Source organism: Eurosta solidaginis, chromosome 3 (assembly GCF_040869045.1).
Source record: "Eurosta solidaginis isolate ZX-2024a chromosome 3, ASM4086904v1, whole genome shotgun sequence".
In the NCBI taxonomy this organism is placed as follows: Eukaryota; Metazoa; Arthropoda; class Insecta; order Diptera; family Tephritidae; genus Eurosta; species Eurosta solidaginis.
In genome coordinates, this window is record NC_090321.1 from 158185020 (window position 1) to 158205047 (window position 20028).

Sequence of the window (20028 nt, forward strand, 5' to 3'; positions counted from 1 at the left end):
TATTGCGTAATTGTCTTTGGCAGTGATTTTATTTAATTTCATATAGGCGACACACATTTTAAGATCTCCAGTATTCTTTTTAACTAGCACTATCGGGGATACGACCCCGAATCACTGGGACATACAAATATACCCTTTCCTAGCATAGTCCTCTATAATTTTTTGCAATTCTGCCTTTCAATTATAAGATACTCTTCTAGATATACAACTGAAGGGATTGTTATCGTTTAATACTAAAGGGATTTTCATTTTTCTTTCACTTTGTATTTCTAAGGCTATTATTTCGTCTATGGCCTCAGCCATTGTTTGGTTATCCTTAGCTAAATTTATTTTGTCGTCACCGCTGACATCAGAGGTTTTGTTTCCAACAAACTTCACCGTATCTTCATTTAAAAACTCAATTTCATCCATTTCGAGTTTTGCCCCACTATATAATTCCTGCCTAAAATAGCCGAATAACTGATCGATTCATCATAATTATAAACTCGAGAAAATTATTAATAAATGAATGAATGAATGTCGATTATTTGCAACCGCTGCCATTGTTCTTATTTTTCTGCAACCCATTGTCATTTTCGTTGGCTCTTGTGCTAATTATGTTTTCCTGCTGACTGGACATACCCCACGTTCTTCCGACGAGAGCCTGCGAGCGACGCCTTCGCTAGTGTTGACACCTATCGCGGCACACTATACTTTCAACTGCAACAGTGTGTGTCTTTGCGCATTTATTTGCTCCTAGTCCATTTGACCTTTTTTTAACAACTTATTATTTTTTAGAAACTATTTTATATTTAGGATGGTGGGTTTACAACCACGTGTGTTTACAATATACGAGAAAAAGTATATTGGTGCCCATGATTCAATTACTAGAGGTTTGTTCTCCAATGATGACAAATCGTTGACACTCCCAAATTGAAAATCTGGAAGGGTTGCTTTTACGAAGTAAGGAAAACGGGGAATAATTCAATCCCCTTCAGTGAAAATTGTAGTATAAAAGTATCTTTGGTAGTGTATTAGTAGTGATAATAAATTTGTAAATGCCAAAAGTTTTTGGGGAAATAATTCATTTTCTACTAAATATTTTGTGAATTGATAAAGTTATATTGGTTTGGTCATTCTTTCAGAAATTGTTTTAAGAAAGCCGTACGTTAGGATTTTATTCAAAAATGCACTATCTCAAAATTTGTTTCAAAAACTCCCTATATGAGCATAAGTTCAATGCATTTTGTCATAAGAGGGAGTTAATGAAAAGCATTCTGAGATGAAGCGTTCTTCAATGTAACTCTAATATAGGGCGGTTTTGTGACAAATCCTGAATTGGGAAATTTTTTAAAAATATTTTGAGATATCACGATTTTGAACAGGCAGCCGACACGGGGTGATACTCTACTCAGCAGGTCGTATTCACCTTTTTATTCTGAAATTTCGGAAAGGTCTTTTACGTTAAGTATTAAGTGGAAGCGTTTCGGATAAACCGTTAATTTAGAATATTCGGAATACGTTCATTTGATACTACCTCACGAAGTCCGAATATTCCAAATAAGTATATACATAATATTCCGAATGTAAAACGATTCCACAAATTCTTAAATGGAGACGTATGTTCCGAACATACGGAATGTATAAGTTAACGTGCTCAATTACTAATGACATTTTTACGCGAATCGGTTTACTAGTCGAGTTTTTGACGTTGAACGATTAACTTTTATTTGGTTTAGTTTTGGATGTTCATAGGTTTACGAAAGTGCACGATTCCTTGGTGTCCGTACTTTTCATAAAACCTATTTTCACCCACAATAATAGATCACGGCATAGTTAATAAATTCATCAGAAAATTAAAACTATGTTCTAAAGAATTATGCAAGTCAGTACTTATCGGGTATTTGTAAACTGATTGATTCCTATTTCTACTACTAATATTTTTCAAAAATTCGCAAAGAGACAACACAGTTAACGAATTTCAATTCGATTCGGGAGCGAAATTGCTCTGTCGAGCAAACCTCTTGTGATTGAATCATGATTGGTGACGAATGAAAGACAACTGCTTTTCTTGGTTGCTATAGAATGAATCTATAATTTATCTTTTCTTTCATGCCCCAAAAATGGTTGACATTAGTGCTTACAAGTTATAAGTATGTTTTAAGAATTGTGGATAAAACAAGTGTGAAATATTAGCCGTGTTTTTTAACACGCGCGTATACGTTTCGTTTGCGCGTGTTAAAAAACGCCTATCTTCGCTTAGATAATGCTTAGGAGACCCATCTAGCGGCTGTGGTAAAACAACTAGCTACAGCAACAGGGTGTAGCGAAAAGCGGAGACGCAACGCTCTGATGGCCATAGGGTATAACATATAGCTGAATCAGTTGCGATGAATTGTGGACACACATATAATACATAGAATTAGTGTACAGGGTGAAACAAAGACACATATTTCAGTTACATCTGAGTATAATGCGTATTGAAATTTAGTAGGACAAAATTTATGCGCAGCAATTTCAGAGGTGTATTTATAGTTTGTCTCTTAGCAGTCAATATAAAGTTTAAGCGTAAACGGATATACGCGTGTTAAAAAACACGGCTATTATCCGTCAACTGCCTGACAGGATGTTCAAGATAGCTACTTTTAAGGGTTTTGGCAGCATTTTGACAGGATGTTCAATTTGCCGGCGCATAGGACCAACAAGTCTTCGGCGGGTTATAAAAAGATAGAAAAGAGAAAAAATAAAAAAAATAAATTTTCTATATAATTTTAAAATTTTTCTAGTATTTATCACCTATATTATAAACTCTTATACTGTTAAAAGCGGCAAAATGTCCTCTTTTCAACTCCATCAAACATGACTTGAATAAACAACAAATGCTACAGAGCCAATATATGCCTTAACCTATGAAAAGGGAGTTTTGGCACCTAACTCCAGATATTGACGGTGTATTGAAAATTTTGGGTATTATGTCTTAGTATGCTTGGTAAGGCAAACAATATATGTGAACCTAAAAAAAGATACTTTCAATTTGCTTTTTCTTGTCACGCAGTGTAACTAATTGATGATGTGCCAATGGCATTTATTACTAGTAGGGAATTGGACTATTAGAACCATTTGCAGAGCGAAAAGTTATATTTTTAACTTAGAGTTAGCTTCTATTTTGACAAATTTTAAAATTAGCTCTGAGTTAAAAAATTGTTGCAAGGACCCTAATGCCCCCGGTTACCGCTATCCGGCACTTTATCTGACAGATTACCGAACGGTTTCTGTCAAATAAAGTGTCAGTTATTGTTAGACGAAGATGACAACGGCCCCTAACATATTTACATGTATATGTTTATAGACGAACCAAAACAATTTGGAGCGCAAGTTATTCAAAACGATTGCGACCATAAGCGAGGAAAGTAACTTACGATATGACGAGTGCCAGAAACAAAGAAGGAAGATTAGTGATCAAACTGAGCGGGACGAGCATGCAAAAGAGTAAGAATATATATACTCATCCATTATGCACTTATATAAATAAGAATGCCAATTTTTCATCTGATTTTATAAGACCGACGGTAGTGAAATTGGCAAGTAACTTTTTTATAGCTGTGGCCATGTTGTATTAAAAGTGAAATTTTTAAATCGCTTTGGGGTATTTAGTTATAAAATGTGTACCGGAGTTAGCCCTTGAACGTCTCTGCCTTTCATTCTGATGGCGATCTGACGCCTCCCACTTGAAAAGGTTGCCCACATCCCATCAGCAATAAAATGGAGTTTAAAATTATGATAAAAGGGTTTAAATTAAACAGGAAAATTCAAACATTAATAAACGAAAAAAGCGAGCTGCATACTACATCGCAAGCCTACATTCGTTGAAGCGGTATAACATGCTCTATCACAGGAAACCTTGATTTTGAGAAAGCCAGTATTCAAAGCTTACCGTGTTGAACAAGATATGCCAGATTGGGCAAATACAATATTGGAAGCACTGGAAGGATCGCAAGACAAAAATTACGTAATTACTGAAAAAGGCTACTAGAGTAAGGCAAAGCAACTTCTTCCAGGCCGTACTAACCTTGTTAAACATCAAGGCAACACTAGTAATGTTGGGCCAATCCGTCAAGCTACTCGTATGTTCCTTTGGCCAAGCGGAAAATTGTTTAGTGCACTGTGCAGAAAAATGCCCAACAAAAACCATTTAAATGCAGACAATGAAGTTTACTTGCTCCCAACCTATTTACTACCTTATTACAAACTAAGTTTACCTAAATTAAAAGGTTTCTCGAAATAAAAAAAATGGGAGCCGTCCCGGGACGCCTTGCAGATGTGAAATATCAACATTATTTTCTAAAAGTAATATGCAGACAAGATCAGATTGCGATAAGAATTAAATATGGCATAGTGATAAATAAAATGTTACGATTTTTTCCGAAGGGATCCCCAAATGACCCTGGGAGGATATTGAAGAGATCAAAAATCATCCAGAAATGACCTCAAAGGAACCTGGGAAAGTCCCCAGAATCTTTCCTAGAGGGCCCGTAGGAGCCCGAGAGTCCCCGAAATTATGCCCAAACGACCTCGGCAGGACCCCAAGAAATTCCCCTAAATCATAGCCAAAGGTTTCCTAAATGACCTCGGGAGGACCCTGAGGAAATTACCAAAATCATAACGAAATGATACGAGTAGATTCAGTAAGTGTGAGCTTTAAAATTGCATATACATATATCTTTATTAAATCAAATGGTAACAACCTCACTGACTAGATTACAGGTTAACTTAGTACTAGTTTAACAATTTTAAAATAAGATTTACTGAGATAGGTAATAAGACTCAATACGTGCCTTAAACCGAGACCTTGACATGGCAAAGTCCAGATCAAGGCTAGGCGATTAAATTCTACAAGTCCTCTTAGAAGAGCTCTGTTAGGGAAATTGAAAGTCAAATACCCAAGTAACTGTGAACAGTCAATGGTACCGGATATTATGTCAAAAAAAAAGCATTAAGTTTTGCACAAACACCTTACTTCAAGTGGTAAGACATTGATAAGTATTCATCTAGCAATGTAGGGTGGCAGGGTATTATAAAAGAGGATAGAAATAATAAGAGGCGTCAGTTCGATATTTATTTGTAATGTACCAACTTGGGTGGTATTAGAAAATTACCTTGTACACATTTTTGGGAAGTTTATATTAATACATATTGTGATTGTTGGAAAGAGGATGAATTGTTTAATTAATACAGTCCCTTAAAACAAACAAAAATACTTCATGAAAATGTGTAGAAGCAATTTAAAATTACCCCACAAATGGGACATTACAAATAAATTCGGCAAAAAGTCATAGTGTACCTATACAAGTGTGTCAACTAAGCGATAAACGTCAAAACTACAAACAGCCTCGCTCACCTGATGCAAATCTCAGGTCTAGAGTTGCATTTTTGGTACATAAGAGTACTTCAAGCTGAGTTGCATTTTATAGTTTAATAAAACTTTGTAGTATTGACAGATGAAATAGTTGCATATATTTCCTCGGAAATAAGAATACTAGAAGATTTGTAGCCTGCAACTATGCGGAAACATACGGAAAACAAAATTTATTTAAATTAGAGTCAAAATATAAAGCGCCACACGTGTAACATGGAAAAAATTCACTTCTAAGGCTGTTTACACAAATGCATAAGGGCAAAATTATATAAACGCTTTGGTCGCTTCAAAGCAAAGATAACGTACGGCGTTTCATTATTTTTTCGTCTGGCGTTGTCCTACGCTTTGACAACGCCAGACGAAAAACAATGAAACGCACGCAACCAAAGCATTTATGTAAATTATTCGATACTTCGCCCGACAGATTAATTAATGAATGCAAGGCAACCAAAGCGTCTGTGTAAATCCGCCTTAATTTTTGTAGCTGTGAAGGTCTCCTGCCAATAAAATGGTGCCGTAAGTGCAAAAAAATCAAATTTCTATATGACACTACTTTATTTTCTATGTATTTTCTCTTATATTTTTTGGCGAGGGAGCCAATAAGGTTTGAGTTCTGGTGTAAGTGTGTGAACTATATTTAAAAAAACTAACGAAATACAAGAAAAATACAATGTAGTTCATTAAAAACAAACCAGCCAGTTTGTATTTCGATGGGGGTTTTTTGACATTGGGCCGTTTTTTCTTTATTTTTTCTGACAAATGAAAATTTAGTTTTTAGTTTAAAAATTTTGTGCATAAAAACACAACTAAATTCATAAATAAATTGCGTGCGCAAAGAGTTTTCAATACATGTAAATTTTTCAGTTCTTCAAAGTTAAGGAATTGACCTCCAGATTCTTGTGTTACACAAATATGGTCAACTTGGGTACAGAAATTCAAACTAAAAAGTTTTTCACAGTAATTTGTAGAACTCTACGTTTTCTCTGCTTTTTACACTTAAAGGAGTAACCCTCCGTAATAAATTAAAATTTTAATGAAAATCAATAACTATGAACTGAACACTTTTCGCCATGATATAAAATTAAAATGCTGTGGAACAGGAGCAACACTTTTGTGACTACATAAACCCTGTTTCAATCTCTTACGTCTCTGCACAGAACCCTAATAGACCGTTTTCAACCGAAACAACAAAGGCAACCCAGATTTTCCCGTTATGCTCACTTAAGCGAGTGCCTGTCAGAATGAAGTCAACACACTTGTATTTGTACACTATGCAAAATTTATACATAAACTGACGCCTCCTATTATTTCTATCCCCTTTGGTATTATCCATGATTCAATTACTAGAGGTTTGTTCTTCAATGATGACAGATCTTTGACACTCCCAAATTGAAACATCTGGACGGGTTGCTTGTACGAAGTAACGAAAACGGGGAATAATTCAATCCCCTTCAGTGAAATTGTAGTAGACAAGTATCTTTTGTAGTATATTAGTAGTAAAAATAAATTTGCAAATACCAAAGGATTTTGGGGAAATAATTCATTTTCTACTAAATATTTCGTGAATTGATAAAGTTATGTTGGTTTGTTCATTCTTTCAGAAATTGTTTGAATACGTGAGAATTTTATTCAAAAATGCGCTCTCTCAAATTTTTTTTTCCAAAACTCCCTACATGAGCATAAGTTCAATGCATTTTGTCATAAGAGGGAGTTAATGAAAAGCATTCTTAGAATATCAATCTAATTATAATATAGGGCGGTTTTGTGACAAATCTTGAATTGGGAAATTTTTTAAAAATATTTTGAGATAGCATGATTTTGAACAGGCAGCCGACATGGAGTGATACGATACTCAGCAGCCGCAATGAACTGACAAAAACAAAAATAAAAGAAAATGGCTTATTGTCTTAGAACTTTATATTCCTTGACTTTGACAGAAGAGTTAAGCTTTTGTGCGGTCGTGCTACACAGGGAGTATTCATCTTTTTATTCTGAAATTTCGGAAAGCTGTTTTCCGTTAAGTATTCATGGAAGCGTACCGGATAAACTGTTAATTTAGAATATTCAGAATACGTTAATTTGATAATACCTCACGAGGTCCGAATATGCATAATATTGCAAATATAAACCGATTCTCCAAATTCTTAAATGGAGACGAATGTTCCGAATATACGGAATTAATAGAACAGAAAGTCGACTTTTAATACGCGCCCAAAAGTATCGAGAGAAGTGTCAAAAGATGCGTATTGACCTCGATAACAATAATTCGAAGGAGGAAATAAAAATATTAGCTCGTTCAAAAGATATTGACGAAAAACGGAAAAATGACCCCGGGTTGCGTTGGCGGCCTTCAGCCGAGCTTATAAAAAATTACCCTGGCCGGTCCACCAATGAGGTGGGATCAAAATTAAATGCGTGCAAAATCCTTTTGTACACAAAATCTTTTTCAGTGCACAAAAACATTACAACAATCACATGAAAATTGTCAACTTCAACTATCTCCGGACAGAGATACAATTTTCCTTTTCCGCCTTCGGATTATTGTTGTCGAGGTCACCTCTCTCGATATTTTTGGACACGTATTAGCAGTCGACTCCTGTTCTAGACTTTTACCTGAATAAGTTAACATGCCCACTGACTACATTTCGTTATGGCATCTTCATTATTTACTAATGACATTTTTGCGTGAATCGATTTAATAGTCGAGGTTTTGACGTTGAACGATGAATTTTGAATTGGTTTAGGTTTCGTATATTCATAGGTTTACGAAAGTGCACGATTTCTTGGTGTCCTCACTTTTCATAAAACCTATGTATGTTCAGCCACACTAATAGATCATGGCATAGTTAATATGTAAATTCATCATAAAATTAAAATAATTTTTCTAAGGAATTATGCAGTTATGTACTTATCTGGTATTTGTAAGCTGATTGCTTCCTATTTCTACTACTAATATTTTTCGAAAATTCGCAAAGAAACAACACAGTTAACGGATGTTAATTCGATTTGGGAGCAAAATGGCTGCAATTGTCAAAAAATGTGTCTGTCGAGCAAACCTCTTGTGATTGAATCATGGGTATTATCGATGTGTAGAGGCTGAAAAGCAAATCGAATGAATTTGCGCTCAATTTTTCAACTCTTTAAGAGTCTGAAGCATTGTTTACTATATAGTTTGGCAGCTTAAATTAAGGTTATGTTGCGAATAGAATGGAAGGCACTCGAATTCAGTGAAAGAGACACTCGAATGGAGTGGAATGAAGAACAGTAGGAAGAGCAGAGTTGCATTGGATCAGTCGTTACATCAATATTTAAGATAAGTTTAGAAAAAATAATTAAATACTTGAGTATAAGCAAACATTTTCTTTCAATTACTGCAATTAAGGTGTCCTAGATGCTATATATTCCAAAATTATAACATTTTATGTCCGTTGAAAAATTTAACTTCAGTTTCCCTAAGATTTCCGTAATATGGCCATTAGTGATGTTTGTGTGTGTGTGCAAATTTTTAGCGATCACCTGTTAGTTGCGCTACTTGGTAAAGTTTACAATGGCCTGAAGAGTATAGCGGATTCCAGACGACTGATGCAAACTCTAGTTTTGATCGCACTGAGGCACTTTCTTCTCATATAATTTGTATGAAAGAAAAATATACATATCAAAACTCACACTTACTGAATACATCCCCCGGAGAGTCTCCAATATCATCAAGAAATGATCCCCAAATGACCCCGAAGTAATCCTCAAATGACCCCGGGAGAACCCTGTCTTAACGCAGAATCTCACAGTCGGCTGCGCATGGCGACCCGTCGTCACACCGTACACACTACTGCATATAGCCTATACATGTATACAGTTGCGGTGAAAACCTTAGTAGTGCTTATGGCTCATTTCATGTGGCCAAGTTTTTTAACGGTATCCACTGTAAAATCTGTTAGACTAAGAAGTTTTTACCTGTTGGTTTGTTTTTGTTTTTAATTTGTATGAAGTTGCGACGGCTTTTTAGTCAGCCAAAATCTTAGTAGTGCGTAAAAAAGTGTAAGAAATTAATATTATCGCCCCATATTTGTGAAAATTTAAAAGGAACGGTGAGGTTAGTTTATTTATGCCAAGAAAGATGAATTGCACACCCGAGCAGCGCGCCCTCATAAAAAAATGATTACTGACGGCTATTGTTTACTAAGCACATGGTTGTATTTCAATGCACGAAAATGCTTTAAAAACGCATGAAATGGTTAAAAGAAAGTTGAAAAAAATTGATAAAAAACTGGGGTGGCCACAGTCCAAGAAAAGTAGCGATGTTGACTAAAACGCATGTACAAAAGAGACTTCGATTTGCCAAAGAACATCTGAACGTTATGACAAAAGTTTATGACCGCGCAAAATTCGCTTCAGTTTTTTTTAATTGTTTTTCTTATTAAAATAAGATAAAGGTTAAAATTGTTTTACGATTTGATTTGTTACATATTTGGGCTATAAGAGGGAAACAAAAAATTTTTTTTATAGAATACTTTTTCAGCCCATTCATTTTTAGTAGTGGACATACTACTACTAATATTTTGACCGCAGCTGTACCATCATATAGCGTGCCGACCCGTCGCCACACCTGAACTCGATTTCACGTGCGACTATAGATGTTTCACATCAAAAATAGGCTTTAATTACTTTTGTCTTGCAAAATTTGGGCATATATTTAGCGCACTGTACCCAATTCATAAAAGAATTAAATATTTAATACTTATTTTGTGATGGTGCAAAACTCCTAAGTATAAACACCTATGTATCTGGTTCATACTTTATAAAAGAATTCATATCATCAATCATTTCTACCCAACTTCAAGTAAAAAACTGTTGTCAAATGTTGACACCTGACCACGAATGAAATAGCAAAACTTAATCATATTGTCACGGATATTAGCATCACTAAGCTATACTATCACTACGGCGATGCTAAGGCCATGCTAAGCGATATTTACGTCAATAATCAAATCATGTATACACATATATAAGGCAGCCGAGAGATCTCACACACAGATGCATTTACTTATACGCCTATGTGCGCGAGTTAACACCTTTAGACCCTAAGTAGATAGATATATACATATATACATATATACATATATACATACCAAACACATACATAATTATTGTTTACGAATTAAAATATCTGTAAGCAATAACAATAACAATAACCTTTTTCCCTTCAAGAGATAATGAAGAACAAACAAAGAAACATAATCTTGTTTGTCTCATAAGTAACAAAGCATTTTGATAACATTATACTTAACATGTAAACATATTTCGAATAACAACTTTGTCAATAAACAAACAATATTTAGAATTAGTATAAATAGAAGTAAACACAAAAATGTAGGTAGTTCTGAAAATAAACGAAGATTGAAAGAAGCTTCTGCTTATATTTTTATTTCAACTTCCAACACGGACTCATAACTGGGGGCTCAACCGAACCTTAAGCCTTTTTTCTATTGAAAAAATCAATCCACGGGAAGAAAGACTTCCAACACTCGTTTATTGGAAAAAGTGGATAAATAATAAAAAAAAACAAAAAACAAAAAATCTATGAAAAATTGAGACAAAAAAGTGAAGTGAAAATCTGGATACTTTACGGAGACTTCGGAGCGGAAAAAAGCAAAAATCCTACGACGAACACAGAAACATAAATAAGTGTACAATGGAACAACAACTGGCCCAACTAAATGCCCAGTTCACCGTACTGACGAACCAGATGCAGCAACAAAAAACGGAATTCATGGAGAAAATTGCCTCACTAGAACAACGAAACGCTGCGGAAGCATTGGTTTTGTACGAAGAGGTAAAACTAAATATTACTGACGCCAAGGATATCGACCTTGAGCTTTTCAAATCCCTACCAAAATTTGACGGGGATATGGAGCAATACCGATCATGAAGATCGCAAGTGTGGACATTCATAGAAGCTATAAAGACCTTCCAAGACCACCCCAAATATTACAGTGCTCTGGGAATAATGCGCACAAAAATTACTGGACCCGCTGCTAACGTTCTGACGAACCACAACACCCAATTGAATTTTTATTCAATCATTAATAGATTGGATTATACATATGCAGACCAACACCCACTATATGTGCTTCTGGATGAAATGAAGCGAATCACACAGAGTAGAAAAACCCTTGCAGAATTCCACAGCGATATTTCTAAGGCACTTAATTTAGCCCTATCAAAAATTGAGATGTCCAATGATAACAAGGGAATGATAGCATACGCTAATCAGGAGGCAATAAGGACGTTTATTCTTGGGTTAAACTCCAAATATACAAGCGGTACATTGTACAGCCATAACCCAGAAAATTTGGAACCGGCATATGCGATAGCTTCTACCATTTTTCACGACAATGAGAATGCGGAATTCGAGACACGGCCCAGACTAGAAAGTAACAGCAGACGGCATCAACACAGCACAAACCGAAACACCTACTCACAACATAAAGAGGAAAGATATTACAAGCCAAACCTAAGGATGCAGAATCACAACTACCAGGCAAGTAAATTTAATCAACAACACCAACAACAACCACCACAGCGACAACAACAACCCACACCTACTCCAATGGACATAGACCAATCCAGACAATTCATGCAGACAACCAAGTACAATAATGCCGTAAGTCAAAATCCTTTTAAATCAAACCATGTATATAAAAGAGATAGGGCATCTAGCTACAATAACGCCACTTCTCCGCCAGATAGGAAGTTCCAAAGAATTAACCAATTAAATAGAGAAGATCTAGAGTCAGTGGATGTACCTAATTATGAAGAACAATTTGAAACAGGCAGTACTTTTTTAGGCGAATAAACGGGTTGCCTTGCTTACATACAAAATGCGGCCTAACCGGCACACCCGTTACCTTATTAATTGACACAGGCTCCACTAACAATTACATTAATATAAATTGTAATATAGGAAAATCTATTAAATTAAAACCAAAACCTTACATGGTTACTCAATTGTAAATTCTAAAAAAGTTATAACGATGTACGGGCATCATTTAATGTTCTATGAAATAAGGGAACTAAACGACTTTGACATGATACTCGGAGAACAGGGATTACGCCAAATGAAGGCAGAAGTTAGGTTATTTGACTATAGCTTGAAGTATCAGAAGAAGAAGATCCTGGCAGCAGAACCAAGGATTAATTATACAATAAATAACGAAAAATTTAAAGATCAGGTGGAAGAGCTAATGAATAGAAATAATAATACAAATGGTAAATTGCCTTTTACAACCACAATACAAGCAGCTATCAAGACCGAATCGGAAGACCCTATATGGACAAAACAATACCCATATCCCATGTCCGATCACGACTTTGTCAAGAAAGAAATTGAGAAACTCTTAAACGACGGTATAATACAACCAAGCAAAAGCCCATATAATTCACCTATATGGACTGTACCAAAAAAGGGCACCGATGACCAAGGCAAGCCCAAACGGAGAATGGTTGTTGACTTCCAAAAGATAAATTCTCATACGATTACTGACAGATATCCAATTCCAGATATTAATATGACAATACAAAACCTCGGAAAAGCCAAGATTTTTTCCACAATAGATTTAAAATCAGGGTTTCACCAGATTTTAATTAAAGAACCTGATCGAGAAAAGACAGCATCCTCTGTCAACGGCGCAAAGTATGAATTTATCAGAATGCCATTCGGGTTAAAGAATGCACCCTCCATATTTCAACGATGCGTTGACGACATCCTTAGAGAGTATATCGGAAAGTTCGCGTATGTTTATATTGATGACGTACTAACTTATTCATCTACACCAGAAGAACATATGGAACACATCCGGATTATAATTAACGCACTTCATAATGCTAACATGAAAATTTCTGAAGAAAAGTCAAATTTTTTCCAGGATTCAGTTGAATACCTTGGACACATTATAAAACATAATAGAATTACGGTAGACCCAAAAAAAATCGAAACTATAAAGAAATACCCAAAAGCAAAAAATTTGAAAAATTGAGATTTCCTAGGACTTGCTAGTTACTACAGGAAGTTTATAAAGGATTTTGCTAAAATTACGAAACCTTTAACGGTTAACTTGAGAGGAGAATTAGGAATGGTATCAAAAAATCAAAGTGCTAAAATACCAATACAATTAGATACAGCAGCCGAAGAAGCCCTGGAAAAAATAAAAAACGCTCTTCAAGAGCAAGTTGAACTTTTCCAGCCTGATTTCTCTAACCCATTTAGTCTAACAACCGATGGTAGTAATTTCGCTATCGGGGCAGTTCTGTCACAAAATCGTCACCCGATCGCATTCATTTCACGCACTCTAAGTGAAACAGAACAAAACTATAGTACCAATGAAAAAGAACTACTAGCAATCGTTTGGTCCTTGCAAAAACTTAGAAATTATTTGTATGGTGTGGCAAACTTGACAATTTACACGGACCACCAATCGCTAATATTTTCAATTTCCGAAAAAAATCCGAATGCGAAATTAAAGCGTTGGAAAAACCTAATTGAAGAATACGGTGCCAAACTTGTATATAAACCGGGACACCAGAATGTCGTTGCAGATGCGCTTTCGCGACAACAAATAAATATTTCAACGAATTGTTCCGACCATTCGCAACAAAGTTCTCCTGTAGAAATTATGAAGAAAGTTAAACAACCACTTAACGCTTTCAGAAATCAAATAATTGTGTTACAAGATAATGAAAGAAATGAAGTCCTCAGTCAAACAATATTTCCTAGTCGGTTTAGACATACAATATTTTATAGAGAAACCCCGGACTTACTATCTAAACTTAAAGATGTACTTAACCCAAAAGTTACTAATGCGATAAAGATAGATGAGGAAATACTGTTTCACCTAAAACAAGAAATTGTCTCCGCCTTCCCTAATTATAACCTAGTGCTAGCCCAAAATAAGTTAAACGACGTAACTTCTCCAAACGAACAAAGAGAAATCATCACAAAAACACATAAACGTGCGCATAGGAACTACAAAAATAACACGCAAGAAATATTGTTGACTCAATACTGGCCCAATATTAAAGAAATGTGCCGTAAACTAGCCGTAGACTGTGAAATATGTCTATAGCATAAATACGAAAGACAGCCAAATAAACAACCTATTGGAAAAAGTCCAATACCAACACAAGTAGGAGAGTATATACAGATGGATATTTTCCATATCAACAACAAACAATACCTTATGCGGCAGTTACCCACGAACGTACGTAGAAAAAACGTGTCAGCTGACACGACCTATCTTATATGTGCAATGTAAACGAAAACTCACCGACGTGCAACGCCCGCACGTACGTAACCCGGAACGTAGAAATCAAAACAATTTTGATTTTTTCCGTAAGAACGTGTCAGCTGATCGCTTTCTCACTAGACAGAGTTGCTTAGTAAACTTTTGTGCGCTAATTTTTAACCGTTTGCAGTTTTATGAAAAAACACCTAATTAAAGTTTGAAAAATTGTGAAAATAATTCGAAATAATTATGTAAAAGTGCAGTTTATACATATGCAATATATTTATATTTATTTAATACTAATTCAAGCCTTTTACAACTTCAAAAATTGAAATGGAAAAAGTTGATGTTTCCATAAGCATGCATGCAAATTTGTCAATGGCAACAGTGCTTTGCTCTAAACAATACACACACAAATATGCTATGTACATGTACACAGACGCACACATTGATTCCTACGGGCTTGAGGGTTCGCTCAAAAGTGTTTCGTACGACAAACGTCCGTACGTACGGCACACGTCGGTGGGTAACTGCCGCATTAGTTCTACAGATAGATATTCCAAATACTGCTTCTTACGAAAATTGGACACAAAGACAAATTGCCACGAATACATAGAAGAAGTACTCACACAAGTCTACCCAAATGCCAAACACCTCATGACTGATAACGAAAGTATATTTAAGAGCAACATAACGAAATTCTTGTACAGCCGGCTACAAATAACACACTCAGTTACGCCTGTACATCATTCAACATCAAACGCTCAATTTGAACGGATACATAGCACTCTAATTGAACTTTGCCAAAGTTTAGCTGCAGAAAATAATACTGCTCCCGGTGACGAATTATTCAACGCAGTTCGCCAATACAATAGGACGATACACTCCACAACAGGATATAAACCCGAAGAGGTTTTTTACAACCGAGACAAATATCATAATATCAAGGACATACTTGTGGATAAATAAGAGAAACTCCTCAGGCACCATAATAAAAAAAGGAAAACAATTATATATAAACCAGGTGATACAATTTATAGCCGAACAGATCGGCGTAATAAACTGGCAACAAAGTACAATAAACACAAAGTAAAAGAAGATCGTGGGGACACAATCCTAACAGCGAGGGGAAAAATCATTCACAAGGACAGTATAAGGAAAACTAGCACACCATGCAACGAATAGGCTTCCTAATTTTAATAATAGCTACCTACGGATTTTTCGATAAGATCACAGACTTGTCTGGTAAGAAATATGTTCTTACAGAGTTAGATAGTGTATATACCTACGAGAGTTCATCCTATCTTTACCATATATCGAACTTATCTATAATATTAGAACCGTATGAAAAAATTGTGCTAACTAGTTATGAATTAACTCAAAACGAAGAAAAAAATATATTAATTGAAAAAATAGAAGCTTTGAAGTCACAGTTAAAACCATCCGAGTATCGTGCCAAACGTGCCATAAATTTTTTAGGATCAGTATTAAAATTTGTAACAGGAATACCAGATCACGATGATCTTGTAGAAATTAAAACAGGACTTAACCAGCTTATTGAAAATAATAATCAGCAAAGGAAAATAAATTCCAGGTTTGAAAAAATTTTAGCAACACTAAATCCAGAATTAATTTTTGATCAGTCAGTACTTACAGAAATATATAACGAATTATTAACTACTACAAATACCATTAACTTTGCGAAAACAGGAAATTTCTTCTCTGGTACACTTCATTTTAGAGATATACAGCAAGTAATAAAAAACGAAATATATGATATTCCCATAATAAATGTACTAGAATATTCCGACATACACGTATGTACCTTTAATGATGCTATTATTACAATTTACAAATATCCTGTAATAACCGAAAAATGTTAAATGTATAATCTTACTCCATTAGCCTTTAAATATGGAAAATATCAGCTTTATAATAGAATTGCTTTATGTAATAATAAATTCACCAACTTATCAAAATGTAAAAATTATGTAGGGACTTATATTTTTAAAAAAGAACCAAATGATAATTGTACCATTCCTTTATTATTAAAACAAAAAGCACATTGTAATATAATTCAAGAAAATAATATTCCCTTACAAGTAATAGACGACGGTAACATTATTATCGACTATGAACACACATGGAACGGACTTAAAATAAATGGTCCACATTTAATCCAATTTAATTTTAATACAACAATTGATAATAAAACTTATGTTAACCACAAACAAGAAATAAAAAATCCAATACATGCTCACCAGAATGAAATGGTCAATGTACTAAGAATTCTAAACTCCGAAACAGATTATAAGTTTACTAACATACAAAAAATTTATAAATTATTAATGCCAATTGAGAACCATCCTTGGAAATTTACTTTATATATGACCATAGCAATATTTATATTAATTTTAATTACGTACTCAATTATAAAATTTTATGCTTATCGGCAATTGCAATTAAATGTTAACCGCCAAAGAAACTTCGAATTAGCTTATCTAACCGAATTACAACGAATACAAAACCTAAGCTGTTGAAATGAGGACATTTCATTTTCAACACAGGGGAGAGTTAACACCTTTAGACGCTAAGTAGATAGATATATACATATATACACATATACATACCAAACACACACATAATTATTGTTTACGAATTAAAGTATCTGTAAGCAATAACAATAACAATAACCTTTTTCCCTTCAAGAGATAATGAAGAACAATCAAAGAAACATAATCATGTTTGTCTCATAAGTAACAAAGCATTTTGATAACATTATACTTAACATGTAAACATCTTTCGAATAACAACCTTGTCAATAAACAAACAATATTTAGAATTAGTATAAATAGAAGTAAACACAAAAATGTAGGCAGTTCTGAAAATAAACGAAGATTGAAAGAAGCTTCTGCTTATATTTTTATTTCAACTTCCAACACGGACTCATAACTCGCGCGAGAGACTGTAAACTACAAACATTCACATCAATAATTCAATCATTATATATCTACATAAACGAATAAATAATTGCGTCTACACATATGTACCATGTAGGTATACGAGCAGCGGAGAGTCAATGCACAAACACATGCATATATCTGAGATACTCCTGAAAGTATGCAATGAGAAAAACTATAAAATTGTGCAATTGTAGTTACAGCTGAGATGTTTGAGAGCTAATGGACTAGTAGATTCTGGAAGCGCCTAGAAGATGCGAATGTTAAAGTCAAAGAGTATAAAAGGCAACAGATGTAGAGGCGCTGGAATTCAGTTTGATTTGAGTTGTCAAGCAGTTTCGATTAAGACGATATCTAGCGAGCAATAGCAATATTATTTTGAATAGTAGAGTTTCATTTGAGCTATCAATCAGTTTGGTTATTAAGCAAGCTCTTCGTTGCACAGTTTGAGTGTTATTGTGAAGTACTTTAATGAAGGCCATTTTGCATTATTACAAATTGGAGTTATTTATTCAACAGTTTAGTGATTCGAACTTAGCAGAGGATTGCAAATAAGAGGATTTGCAAGCAAATTCGTTACGATATTCTTAGATATTTTTGTGACCACATTAAAGCCTGGTAGTACTATGCAGGTATAAGACTGGGTGCATATAGGGGGTTTGAGTTTAAAGACCGATAAATGGATTTTTTTCTATTGAAATACAGGGTTTTACTGCTCCCACTGATTTTTATTCACCATTACAATTTAATTGAGGTGCTTCAATTGAGATAAATCTTACCTAACCTTAATCTCGAGTATATGAAGATATTAGAATGTATGCATATTCTTTTATATATACCTGTTATGAAATGCCGAACCATGAAAACGACCTTAAAAGTTTCTAGCTCCCTTCAAATTCCTTAGGTATGGTAGACTTGTTTAAACTTTGTTTGCTGACGGTAAGGGGGAACTCTAAATGCAAGCGTAATGCATAAGCGTAGTTGTTGTTGTTATTGTGGCATGTTTCGCGCTATCTAATAGGTGCGACTAGTCAGAACTGTCATCAATATCCTCTAACGGGAGTCGGAGGAAACTTGTCCCACCCAGTATTTTTGGATGTAAGACAGTCGGTAGCATAATGAAATCGACGTAAATGTCCAATATAGTCGACGTTTGGTCGGAGACAAAATCAGGGTTCGCGAGGCCAAGAGAGACTAGGGAGATAGTCGTTTATTTTATTGCATAGGTCATCAATGCATGGGCCGGGACCTGTTTCTATTATCGTGTGGTCATCAGCGTAGAATACAAGAGTAGCTCCTTCTGATGGGGAAGCGAGCTTCGAATTATAGAAGTTAAACACACTTTTTGAATTGTTCTGGGTTTAGATTTTACGTTCCTGAATTGCACCGATGCCTGCTGTCCAGACAGATAATTAGCAGTCCACCTTTTAAGACTAGGAGGAAAGGCCAAATCCTGCAGTAGCGTGTCGTGATTTACTGTCTCAAAAGCTTTTAATACGTTTAGCGCTACGAGTACTATTCTGTGGTGAGTTCTTGATTCAATCCGGAATTTGATGTTGATGATTGGAGAGCCGCAGATTTGCGGCGAAATAGGGGAGCAGAATGGCTTCGAGCGTCTTGGCTACTGGCGATAAAAGAGTTTCGGACGATATGATTCTCCTTCGTTTTCTGGTTTACCAGGTTTTAGTAGCGGTAGCATCCTCACCATTTTCCATTTTTCTAGGATGACGCAGGTAGACACGGACAGGTTGGAGACTTGTGTTAGATATTTGAACCACTCATTACCAATGTTTTAAAGCATAGGCATGGAAATACCGGCTGGGCCTTATGCTTTAGATGTTTTAGCAAGATTAGCTTTTTCAACCTCTGTGCCGGTGGTGATAGTAGCAGTCACACTATGTTCGGGTTTATGTGCGTATTATCTGATGGTCTGCAGGTTGGATTTGTTGACCGAGGAATGTATTATATAGTGCCGGCAATAAGCGCTCGCACATTTCTACGCATCCGATAGCACTTTATCGCCGAAGGCGATAGATATCCTTAGTCGGGTTTAATAAGGGCTTTGCGGTGGACCATAGCTTACCTACACCGGCAGAGATGTTACAATTATTTAGATGTTCCTCCCACAAGTTGTCTGATGCTATGGTTTGTGTCCCTTATTTGCGGGTCGCCAGAGTCACGCTCTCTAGCCAAAGTTGCGGCCTCCGTCTAAAAGTATGGCCAGGTTTTGGTTTTTGGAATTCTTCCAGCGGGAATAAAACAAGCCGATGCGGATTCAATGACTTTGCGGAAAGCAGGCTCCACTTGACGAACATCAGTCGGTATTGGAAGGACGGCAAAGTAATTGTTTCCATAGCTCCCACTTTTCATCTTTGAAATTAATGAATGTGCTTTG

General features: G+C 35.4%; 2 protein-coding genes across 8 annotated transcripts in view; both read left to right on the plus strand.

The window, feature by feature from the left end:
• The window catches only part of LOC137244464 (zinc finger protein hangover-like), a 242577-nt gene that overhangs the window by 186112 nt on the left and 36437 nt on the right, over nt 1-20028 (plus strand). For all 7 annotated transcript variants that reach the window (XM_067773465.1, XM_067773472.1, XM_067773469.1 and 4 more), the window contains one exon: nt 3329-3468. In XM_067773465.1, the coding sequence (XP_067629566.1) occupies nt 3329-3468 (140 nt within the window). The remainder of the gene's footprint in view (nt 1-3328; nt 3469-20028) is intronic.
• LOC137244470 (cilia- and flagella-associated protein 53-like) overlaps nt 1-20028 on the plus strand; it is a 131460-nt gene that overhangs the window by 27597 nt on the left and 83835 nt on the right. The window lies entirely within an intron of this gene.